This window comes from Phalacrocorax aristotelis, chromosome 17, assembly GCF_949628215.1.
Source record: "Phalacrocorax aristotelis chromosome 17, bGulAri2.1, whole genome shotgun sequence".
Lineage (NCBI taxonomy): Eukaryota > Metazoa > Chordata > Aves > Suliformes > Phalacrocoracidae > Phalacrocorax > Phalacrocorax aristotelis.
In genome coordinates, this window is record NC_134292.1 from 8,329,632 (window position 1) to 8,341,545 (window position 11,914).

Sequence of the window (11,914 nt, forward strand, 5' to 3'; positions counted from 1 at the left end):
CTGGTTGATGACTCCAGCTGTTAAATATTTCATAAAGCAGTAATTCAAACAACCACTAGGACTCCATGGCTTACACTGAGTGAAAAGGACAGGACAGTAAAAATCATTAGCTGGATGAAAGAGTAATAGAGAATCTGGTTTTAAGACAGGACACAGAAAATGTTCAAACTCTTTCCCCGTGGGGTCCCTACTTGCTTCCCCAGCTTAACGTGCATTTTCCTTGGTAGCTCCTCTGCTTTGTCAGGATAGGGATGTAAACAGCACAGGTGAGCCTGTGGCCAGGTGCCACTGAGATGGTCTTGGTATCTCCCAGGAACCACTCGGGCTGATCGGACACATTCAGTGTTACAAATTTTCCTTTGTGTAATCTACAGCCTCTATTCTCCCTCAGTCAGACGTAACCTTTCACAGCACATCGGATGTCCATCCCTATCCCTCTGTACACATATTCCTAGCACTTCCACATCTCTGTTCTACTCCCACCAGCCTCCTGACACACTTCACCCTCCCACAAACAAATAAGACTCACACTGAAAAGGACAACAGAACTCGTCAGGCGCGCCAGGAGTTCCAGTAACAGCACTTGTAGCTTCTTCGGCACTTACAAATTAGTTGTGTTTTTATTTTGAAAGCACTGGCACTTGACTACATTATGCATTTTAATGTGACTTAAATGACTAACATGAATTCTTCACTATCATATTAGGTCATATTACTGACAACTCGTTCTAGGTCTCAAAACACTTTCCATTCTTTACTCACTGTTACAATACTGATAGGTTTGCAGATGGAAAAAAAAAACCAAAGCATGGAGAAAGAGCTACCTCCTTGTAACCCAGCACATCTGTAGCTAAGAAGGGGAAGTCCTAATTCCAAGGTAATTTCACCATGGAATATTCTACTGCATGGCTCATGTACCCTGCAAGTGGAGTATATTACCTTACATGAACAAATTTCAGAATGCACTAATGGGAAGTTGTTGTATTTTTCATTAAGTTCACCTTCAAGATATCCATCAACTTCACTGATGAACCTCTGTCTAAATTGTTTTTAGAAAAGTTTTAGTAAACTTTCCTAACTCAAAGTTATATGGTGACAGTGGCTTTTAGAAACAAGATTGTCAGTAGTAACAGGATCAGCACAGAGTATTGAGTTGAAATAATTCCCCTGTGGCTCAGTATTTTAATCAACATTTTTTCTCTTCTCACAGCTTAACTAAGTGACATGAAACCAGAAAACAAATGCCTTGCATTACAAGTACATACATTTACATCAGGTGTACAAGTGTTTTACAGATACCTGTGACAGTTCTTACCTTGAGACATTTCAGTAACGAAAGCAGGAGAGGTGCTTGAGAAAGCTTATGTTTCCAAGATGGTTGCCGTCTTATTACATGTCCCAGAAGAGAGAGTGTGGGTAAACGGGTAGCAGCTTTGCCCATATATTCATTAATTTTGTCCAGTAGATGCTGATAGAGGATTTTGCAAAAAGCGGTAGAAAAAGGAAAGGTATTTATATTTAACTGGTATATATTCTTTTTCACCAATTTATATTCAGCAGTTTGCCATTGCCAATTATGGAAACTATGGGCATTTTACAAATATACAGGATACAAGAGCAAATAAGACCCAGCAATAAATTTAAGTCTGTTGGTAGCGAAATGCAAACTCTTCAGCCCAGAAGCAATCGCTGCATTACACAAAACGTTTAACACAAATAATAAAAAAATTCCAGTCAGCAGAAGTAAAGCCATTTCTAATGCCATTCTCTCAATCTATTTAAAAATCCTTACTTGCTCTCAAAACACCCAATTTGTTTTAGGTGAACACATCCAGTATTGAACAAGCAGCAGTGGCATTACAAAGAGACAACATTACTCCTCAGAAAACTTTATTTTAGAGAGGTTATTTGCTTAACTGGATCAGTTTAAGCAACCCAAGAAATTGAGACCTTTGAAGTTTAAAAAAAAAACCAACCAACCAAACTTAACTACTCTTACTACAGAGATATTACATCTCTCCAACAAGGTAATTCTATACCAGAATGGAAGAAATGGAGTTCTAACAGAGGCTATTTAAAGGCTGCTTCAATACCAGGCTAAAATCTGTCATACTTAACAAGAGGTGGTTTTTTTTTTTTACCTTGTCATGAGGCTCTTGCAGTGTGGACAGTATATGCAGTGCCTGCTGAGAATTCGTTTCCAAGTAATAGTCCACCAGGTTGTTCACAAGCATAGGTCCACGGTCTATCCGTTTGTTTACAGCAGGAAAAAAAAACCCATACATTCTTAATACACTAAAAATGAAGCATTTGCACAACTTTTTAATAACTATTACACAATTTATAACATAAACCAGCAGTTAGTGCTTACTAGACCTTGAGGAAAATGAGACCGCCTCAACTGCATTTTCTAGTTCCTGACCATTCAAGCAATTGCATTCAGTTCAGGGAAAGTAACTAGTTTTTAATAACTAACAATTACTGTCTAACCTTACAAACCTAGAGGTAGCTGAATTGCAAGAGTGTTTTACCCAGTACAAGTAAAGAGCCCAGGAGTCGCTTTTCATTCTCTCTTCAGCAGATAAAGGAGAGCAAGTTCAGGGACAAGGGCACTGACAGTGATCTCATGCTCTGAAAAGGCTCTATGAACACAAGGGATGCCTTAATAGCAGCAATCATTTTTTCAAGAAAGTCTGGATCTGTTTTGTTTGGGGTTCAGTTTTTTGTTGTTTATTTTTCGAATGAACAAAACCCCACTAGTTCCCATAATGTGGATGACACCTAATTCTTTCTAGATTCATTTGACAGAGTTTCATCAGCTCACAACTTGAGATTATGCCCCAGGAAAAGTCAGTCATTTTATAATAGCATTTTAACAATTATATAACGGACCTTCAAAGAGGCATGCCATTAAGCAAAATGGACTGAAGAGAAGCCTCAATCCTTAAAGCAATTTCAAACCTAAATATCAAGAGTTTCTTTCAAGCTGCATTTGCAAAGACTGTGTTCGATAGAAAAGAACCCCATTATTGTACCTTTATTGGCATAAAAGCTAAACCCTTCCTCCAATTACATATAAGAATACATACCACAAATGAGATTATCTTTGAACGCAGCTGTTATATCTTCCAGGACACCCAGAATTGGAGAATCCAGCATTGAGAGGAGCTCACCAACATTTCCTTGCTGTGCCATGATGCACGTACTACCATGAATGTGGAGGTTAAAATTTCAGGAAGTTCCTCATTGGTGCCGCCTCTCTACCAGACTAGGAGAGAAGAGAGAGCAGATGAATGAGCTTTCCTTTTTCCCATTCCATCTTAAATATCTCATCACTTCCCCATTTCTTTTCTACAGTGTTGCCCATTTAACAATTTTACACAGAAAGGATTGCTACAGTTTACACACCTGCAATAAAAGTTGTAAGAGAAAAGTTTAAAAAGAAGCCATTGAGTCATGAGCAGGGTTTTCTTCTTTTGTTTCAAAAGACATTAATCTGTTTTGTGGAACACCTCACCTAGCATATATAGACTGTTAGAGCATTCTGTTACCATATTTTTTTTAATTTGCTCTCCAGGTCAGTCAGCTACTGTTAAAGTTTTGAATAAAATGCAAATAGCTCCCCTGAATGACTCCGCTCTCGTTTCCTTACAGCTATTCCTCCTCAAGCAACCTTTCAAGTCCTTTGCATAGTGGTCTACACCCTGGAGAAAATATGCATCTCAAGATCCTTCTCCACTCCTGTGGCTAGATTAGAAATTCACTGCCCTTGGCTTTGCATTATTGCATACTAATAGATTTGTGCTTTAACACTTGCAGTGTGGCCAAGTTGCAGCTGTTAGGAAACTCAGTGTTACTACAGCTGCTGTTCCTCGGCCACCCTGTGCACACTAATCACAAGCTTAGCGGCACAACATACCTAGTTTTCACATGGATAATTTGTGCATTGTTGTATTTAATAATCTCTACGGTTTTTGCACTGCAGAGTTTTTAATATACAATGTGCACATAAGATGACTGCTCAGCTTCAGAGTACTGAGCAGGAGTAAATCTAAGCCATTTCAGGCTTTTAAGATGGCTTCCTCCCATGTACCAGCAAGGGACAGATTCAGGTATCACATCTATCTGTCGCAAAATTAATCAAGTTTTTCTTCATCCACAAGAATCCTATGCCGAACCTTTCCCAGGGGCAGAACATCACACCTAATTTTATTAGCAAGGGTTTAATCTCTCCCCCTACTTCCAGCCAGCATACATCTTTCACTTTCTCCATGGAAGGCAAGACTGACACATACCAAGTTTACAGACAAGATTACTTTTTCTTTACTGTAATTGTGAATACAGCACCTGTTCTGTGGACAAGTTGAGCTTCTGTCTGCAATGCTGTCAGCCACACACCTTTCATGATCACTAATAAAGAAAAGGCACGAAGAGGTTAACAAAAGGCAGAATTTATTTATCCCTTATCAAACCTTGTATATTCAGAACAGCATTAAATTCTTTACTAAGCATAGCAGAGCTACATACCTCCTGCATGAGGAAAGTCAGCCCTTAGTTTGAAAATCACCAAAAGGTGTTGTACAGTTGCCCTTTCCTGAATTGTCCACAGGTGAGGCTGTGAATTTGCCTCCAACTAGATGGCTTTCATGAGATTGTAGTTTTGTACTGTGAACCTTCGAAAGCTGCTAAAGAGTTTTATTTATGGCAGGTAAAATCTTACACACAAAGAAGTCTTGTCTTATCCTACCAAATTCTGAACATTGGCTAATTACTGGAATCGTTTAAGTCTTTAGATTCTAGTTAAAACATCAGACATTAGCCAAGGACCATGTATCAGTGCTTTATTTCAAATAATACTGTAATTACTTATATAGATATTACTTTCTTGAAAGCATACATTCAACAATGTTACTGGACAGCAGGAGTTAACCTGTCTACCAGTAAACTTAGCCATTTGCAACATATCACTCTGTGCTTGCAGAACCGCCCAAGGTCACTTTTATTAGGGCCACAAGACATGGGCTTGCTTAATCTGGCACTGATTGCAAATTCAGAGGTGATAATATGGCACCACACTCACGACAGGCATTTCATTAGCAACAAACTTTCTTGAAGTGTTCCAGTAATCACAGTTCCAGAACACAAAAAAACCCCACCCTCAGTTTTCAATGATCATAGCTGCAGAGCTGAACAGTCCAAATAAAAATTCAGTTCATCTACAAGCCGCTAGCAGAGTCTGCTAATTGAACTGTTTCAGATTTAAGTGCTGCTACTTTTCATGTCCCACGCTGGCAAAATCTTAAAAACTGCAGACTTAAAACTGGCTGGCAGTGTAAGCAAGACTTTCAACTAAACATACTAAATCAGAAATTTGGGGTAGGGTAAAAAAGAGTTGCTTTTTACCCAAATACATAACGGATCTCTGCTTTCAAAAAACATTAGGGCTGGGATTTGTTGTAGTTTGGGGTTCTTTTTTCCTTTACATTGTGCAGACTTCCCAGCTTCAACTTCTTCCTCAAAGAGCTTGCTGTTTAGAAGGCCAGCGATGTTCAAAGAGTGACACCATCCTTTCGAGAAGTTTAAAGCCACTCATCCATGCAACCTAAGGAGTCAGCTTTCCACTTTGTTACTCGTTTTCAGGAGTCAACTGCTTTTTTAGTTTCTAGTAACTGCTGTAATATTTAATTTACTAAATTAGAGCCATACTGAGATCCCCAGAATGCCTGCAGAACTATTTACAGCAAAATAGTTTACTACAAGTAATCTATTCCTTTATTTCTGAAAACACTCTCTTTGAGACTGTAAAGGGCTTGCTGACATAGGTGCCTCAGTTTCTGTGAGGATACAGTTTCAGCTACAGTTAAGCAATAGATTCATCAGCTTCCTAAGCAACATGAATTAGTTGTTTAAAGTCTTGTTAACAAGAGATGCATGACCACACCCTCAATCCAGCTACAAGCAAAACCTGTTTTGAGAATTAAAGCAGCATAAACGCTAGTCTCTGCTTTTTTACCCCACAAAGACCTTGTCAATTCTCTTCTTTGGTTCCCTGCCCCCCACCAGAGTGAAAAGAATGCTTTTGTTTCTTATTTTCCTCTAGTAATACTATTAAACTTGGACCAGATCTTCATCACACCAGTAGAAACCTCAGCAACAGGTTTCTCTAATTCTGATATTGCCAGAGGAAAAACTATAGCATGGTGAAATCGAGAAACATGCGTGTTTCCGGAAGCCAGCTACAACCACACACGTGCAGACAGATGGGAAAAACACCGGTTTAAGTGTTCAGTAGGTAAGAGGATTTCAAACTTTATGCTACTGGCCTGATGGCATGCACAAACACTACCACCCAAGGTTGATAGTAGAAGCTTAGTTGCCGATAACTATACATGCAGGTAACTAATAATTTCCCCAGCTCCCCAAACTAATTAAAACAAATGGCTCAAGTCACCTTGTGCCAATAAATCCAGCGTAGTTTAAATGAACTTGTCAATCAATTGTGCACTGAAGTACTTTATGTAAAGTGGAGCTACCTCCACTCCAAAAGCCAGTATTCAAAATATTAATAAAAGTATTCCAAACCACATCTAGAAATGGGACAATATTACACATACGCACTTCAACAGGTGGAAAGTTTATCTGCTGAAATTATATAAACACCAGTAGAATGTTGTCACCCTGCTACACACAAATAGACACAGTTTTACAAAAGCAAATCACAGCTTTCTCGATGCAGGATCTCTTGTAAAGTCATTTGTGAGGAACATATCTAAAATCCTAAGACTGAGATCCTCTAATCACATTGCATCCACGATGCTCAACGCAAATGAGCAAACCAGGAACTTCCAGCAATAGTCCTAAATTGTGTGACACTTTTTTTAAGCAAAGACAGCTGAATAACTAGTTTACAGGCATCAGGCTTTTAACTTCAATCAGAAAACACTGTGTTCTGGTAGATGAAGCACAGTTCCCAGGGGCCAGGATACGAGCGTGATTTATGACCAGTCCCACCAGTAATTTGTGATGTGATTTTCAAATCTTGTAGATAAAGAGCTGAGGACAGACCAGGTTAGGTTAAGGAACTTCCATTACCTTGAAAACAGTGAGATCATCCACTGAATGCCATAGTATTTTGTATCTGGGATTGATACGACATCTGCAGTGAACAGGATCTCCCTCAAATTTTTCCATTATCATATCATGACCACGTCTTTCTTCTCAAATACAGAGTATACACGATGAGCCTCTTGAATGCTTCCAACCCTAGCTATTGCAATCATTCCCCTATTAGAAGAATCTCCACATCCCTGCAGCCATACTTGGAACTGACAGGATTAAAATGAAGTCATTAATTTTTCCATATGGTTTGAGTCACAGATTCGTCACTAATTTTAAAATTAGTTTTATATAAAAGTTCCAAGGCATTAGGTAGTAAAGAGTGAAAAAATCTGTTTAAATTCCTTTTAAAATTCAACATTTTCATCCCACTGGAAGATATAAACACCAATAGCAAGGAAATTCTTATACTCAAGAACTTTCCTAAAGACAAATTTTAATAGAAATTATTAATTTTAAGTATCAATACAACTTTGGAGCCAGATTACAGGAAAAAAAGAAGCCACTGAGCCAAGCACCAGATTGTTTTAAAATTTTCAGTAGCTAATTTAACCACAACACAACACTGTTAAGATACAAACTCAAGACAAAGGAAAAGACTGTAAAAATATTCACTGGAAAAGTCTAAATGGAAAAAGAGACAGCAGAGTATTTCCAAAGATTATGACTTCTGTAAGTACTTCTGTCAAGAGAAGATGTTCTGTTCAGTGTATTTTTATCTCCAGCCAAACGAAAAAAGCAGCTGGTAGTGCCAGTTATGCTTCTCTGAGGGGTGGGGAGGCAGGGGACGCACTCGACCCACACGCACACTCCTCCCAGAACACCCTCAGCATTTGCTGCAACAAGGTAGAAATTCATGCACCAGAGCACTTGTTCGGGGGGGTGGTGCAGGGGGGATCAACAGCAGCATTTCCCCCCTCTTCATTAATCAGAAGTTAAACGTGGGGCATGCCAGTAAATGGTTATTCCCCCCACCCCAAGAGAAGAGGGGGATTTCAACAACGGGAGACCACTGCTGACAGCAAAGTGAAGCCAGACCTCAGGGCTTACCCTTTTCCGCCTGATTTCTGCTGCAGGTAAAGTAAGGTCCTTAGGTACTGATTTGGCAGAGGCCACAAATGTGGACAGAAGTATTTTACAGCAATCATTGTTTTCAAAGAAAAAAATCAGATTGACAACAAAGCAGCCCTTCTCACTCAAATCTTTGAGATGTTTGTCGTGAAAGGATAAGCCTCACTCCCAGCCAATACACAAAGATCCATCCAAGCTTGTTTTATATTTCCTAACAATACTCGATTTTATATTTTCTTCACAGGTAAACTAAACGCTACCATTAAAGAAGTAACATAAGCAATGAATGAAAAGTGACAGTAGGGAGAAAAACCACTGGTGACAATAGGAAAGCAAGCAGTTGATTGTTCCCTTTTTCACCACCCACTATATAATAACTATATAATAATTCTAAACACTTCAAACCTCAGTTCAAACTGATCATTACAATCGGCCGTACAATTAGTTTAATTTATTTATTCATTTTTAAAGAATGAAGGTGTCTGGCTGCTTCTAGTAGTCCATATTTTTCTGGTTATTTTAAGATCCAATACAAGACCCCCCTCCTAAACTCAGTAATTACTTAGAGTTATATCTCGATATTATATACTTTCTCCTGTACTTTGTTGCAGGTGCTTAGCTGATGTAGCAACAGGAAGATCACAGAAACCCAACAGCCCCAAACAAAGAGAGAGAATTGTATTCAGCAATTTTTAAGATTCTTTTGAAACTGCGCTGTGCTAATACACTATGCTAATTGCTACCCATCAAATTTCTGTCAGAGGGAAAATTGTTTAAAAGCAATGCATGCTGAAAAAAGCCCAAACACAGTAGGACTGACACTTAACCCTTTGGCAGATGCCAAGTGAACGAGCCAGTTACTAACCTGAAAGGGATTTATTTCAATTCCTTATACACAACTGCATATATTAATAGCAAATAAATAAGAACAAGCATTGTTTTTCTATGCCAATTTAATTAACAATATACAAGGAAAATAAATTCAGCTAAGGAATCTTTTTAAAACTACAAACAGGCAAACAGAGAGCTCTGGACTGCAGTAACACAAGGAGCGAGGCTCCTAAATCTCTGCAGCGGTTTTTCTGCCACCAAGAGAAACTTTAAAAATATTCAGTTAGGCTGCAATTCAATAAATCTTGAAATCACTGCAAGCTACCTAGTGTACTCGGTCAAGGCATTCTGATGACTCCAAGAATTAAAGTCGGCATTACAGAGAACAATAGCAAATGGTGTGTAACTTTTTAATTGAAACAAAAAAGAATAATACCCAGGAAAATGATAGCAGTTCACCACTGCAAGAGGTTTGCTCTGTATCTTAATAGGCTACCCAAAGAAACGCTTAATAATGCTTCCTTTGTGAGCATACTTGTCCTCATTATTTATTAAACTACATGAAAATATAGCAGCTACATACCAGACCGAGATCCTAAGCTCTAACATTCATTCAGAAAACATATACCTGGCTGCAACGTGCCATAGAACACCTGGTACCCCTCCCCTGCCTCCACCATTAAAAAGTGCTTTGATTATTTGATTTGCGTATTACAGAAGGTGTCTTCTCGGGGGCGGGGGATATGTTTGTGCACGCATGTGTGCGCATATGTGTGTATTAGGCTATTCGGTTCTTACAGAAGCTGACTTTGGTAATCACATCACCAGCATTTGGCAGTTCCAAGAATTTCAAGGATCAGTACAAGTCAACATCCCAGCGGTCCAGCTCTAAACAGGGCCGGCATTCATTTTAAACTACAAATAGTTACTAAAGTCAAATGTTTGTTCAAAGACCAAAACATCTTGAAATTGCACAGTCTATCTCACATGGGAACCCCTTAATAATGCTACTTTTTATTAGTCACCCTAGAACTAAATTCTCAAGTAACAAAAGAGTTAAGGAGCAGGATTAAACACAGCCAAAGATAAAATCATTTTAATTAAAGCTTATCTCATGACACATTACGTATTCTGACTATATTTTCATCTGAGTAAGTTTCTGCAACTCATCATAAAGGCAATTTAGTTCGGGGTTGAGTAGGCTGTTAAAAAAAAATTTAAAAATCAGAACAAATTAACAAATAAAAACAAATTTAAAAAGTGGTTTACCAAGTAAAGGATTTTAAGCCCATGATTTTATTTTATGTTTAATTGTGGCATAGCTGTTTCTGATAAGCAGAGTAGTCGACTGCTGCAAAGCGAACTGCAGACAGAAGTACATTTTCCCAATGCTGCACTAATTATTAAAACTTCCCAAGTTTCCAAAGATTCACTTTCTAGTTGTTCACACATGTAAACTGTAGAGCAATTTTTCCACCTAATGGGATCACTTCAGTAGTGCTTCGCCTATGATAGTTTTCTAACAACTTGCCACAGAAGTTAATTTAACTGTCAGGAAACTACAGGATCAGGCCAGACAAAGAATTAAAACCTTCTGTATTAGCATCCGCTGGAAGGTTCTGTGGAAACAGCAGTTCTGCACACAAAACCTGATCCCGGTTTCCGTGTCATTTCTATGGGTTTTGAATCATATACTCCTTTAAGGCATGTTCTCTTTCACTCATTGCCTTCTCTCACTGCCTCACTGCAGACTTATTAAAAAAACAACCAAACAACAGGGAGAGAAGCAGTGACTAAACTGATAAAACAATGACAGAGGTTGCATCCACAGCAAACAAATGGTGAAAACTTCAGAACTGCAGTCTTCCAAGTTCTTTGTAATAACGGGAAGCAAAATGTTTTCTTGTAGACGTAAACAACATCCTGACTTCACATTACCTACCCACTAGCAAGGAAACAAGAAAAGCCTCCTTCACCAAGGGGACAGACTTTTAACAACTGCTTTAATGCCTAACCCCGGCCGAGGGAACCTCGTCAGCGAGTGGCCGAGGCGGGGGAAGTCTTGAAGCGTTTGAAACGGACGCGCTGAACCTTTTTTGATAAATCCCTCAAAATTAAAGGGGCGCGTTGGCTGGGGGGGCAGCCTCCCCCCCGCCCCGGCGGGGGTGGGCAGCGACCAAGTTTGGCTGGGGAGGGAAGGAAAGAAGACGGAGGGGGGATCACCGCCCCCCCCCCCCCCCGCCCGGCTTTACCCTCGCCTTCCCCATCCCCCCAGCCCCTTCCCTTTCTCCTGCCGCCTCCTCCCCGAGCCCTTTCTGCCTGCCTCCCCCCTCTCTCTGCTCTCTGCCTCCTTCTCTCCGTCCCCCCACGGCTGCCTCCGCTCTCGCCCCGCTGGGGGAGGAAGGGGGAGGCCCAGCGCACTCACCTCTCCTTCTCCTCCCCTCAGCTGTTTACCACTCAGGGCTCCTCTAGCCCACAGGGCGCCGCCATCTTGGCCCTGCCTCCCCCTCCCCCTCCCATTCACAGGGCGCTTCTCCCTCCGAATCCCTCCGCCGCACAAACTAGTCCCACCCCCCCCCGTCCCGCTCCCCGCCCCCGCCCCACGCCGCGCCGGTCCCTCACCGCCCCACTCGTCTCTTCCCCCTCGAGGGCCTTTCTCTCCCCGTGGGGGGGCAGGGGTGGGGTGACGGCCGCCGCTCCCACCCGGTGCTCCCGCGGCGGAGGTATCTCGGCAGGGGGGAGCGATGCGGCCAAGGAGGAGAGGTCGCGTGATTCGGGGGGCGGTACCGCGAGGAGCCCCGGGCGGCGGGTACGTCACGAGGGGCAGGGCCACGCGGGGCGGGGTGGGGCCGGGCGGCGGCCGGTAAACAAGGCCCGGCCTAAGGGGGCCGGGTCT

At 41.1% G+C, this 11,914-nt stretch overlaps 1 protein-coding gene across 9 annotated transcripts in view; it reads right to left on the reverse strand.

Annotated features, from left to right (window-relative positions):
* The window catches only part of TSC1 (TSC complex subunit 1), a 29,415-nt gene that overhangs the window by 16,879 nt on the left and 622 nt on the right, over nucleotides 1-11,914 (reverse strand). For 3 of the 9 annotated variants that reach the window (XM_075112031.1, XM_075112030.1, XM_075112022.1), the window contains exons 1-5: nucleotides 11,444-11,534; nucleotides 4,343-4,410; nucleotides 3,090-3,260; nucleotides 2,142-2,245; nucleotides 1,316-1,468 (exon numbers count right to left, since the gene is read on the reverse strand). In XM_075112031.1, coding sequence (XP_074968132.1) covers nucleotides 1,316-1,468; nucleotides 2,142-2,245; nucleotides 3,090-3,195 — 363 coding nt within the window. In that variant the 5' untranslated portion in view covers nucleotides 3,196-3,260; nucleotides 4,343-4,410; nucleotides 11,444-11,534. Of the gene's footprint in view, nucleotides 1-1,315; nucleotides 1,469-2,141; nucleotides 2,246-3,089; nucleotides 3,269-4,342; nucleotides 4,411-11,443; nucleotides 11,535-11,640; nucleotides 11,764-11,914 lie in introns of those variants that run through there. The other 6 variants (XM_075112027.1, XM_075112026.1, XM_075112029.1 and 3 more) reach the window with 6 other exon arrangements.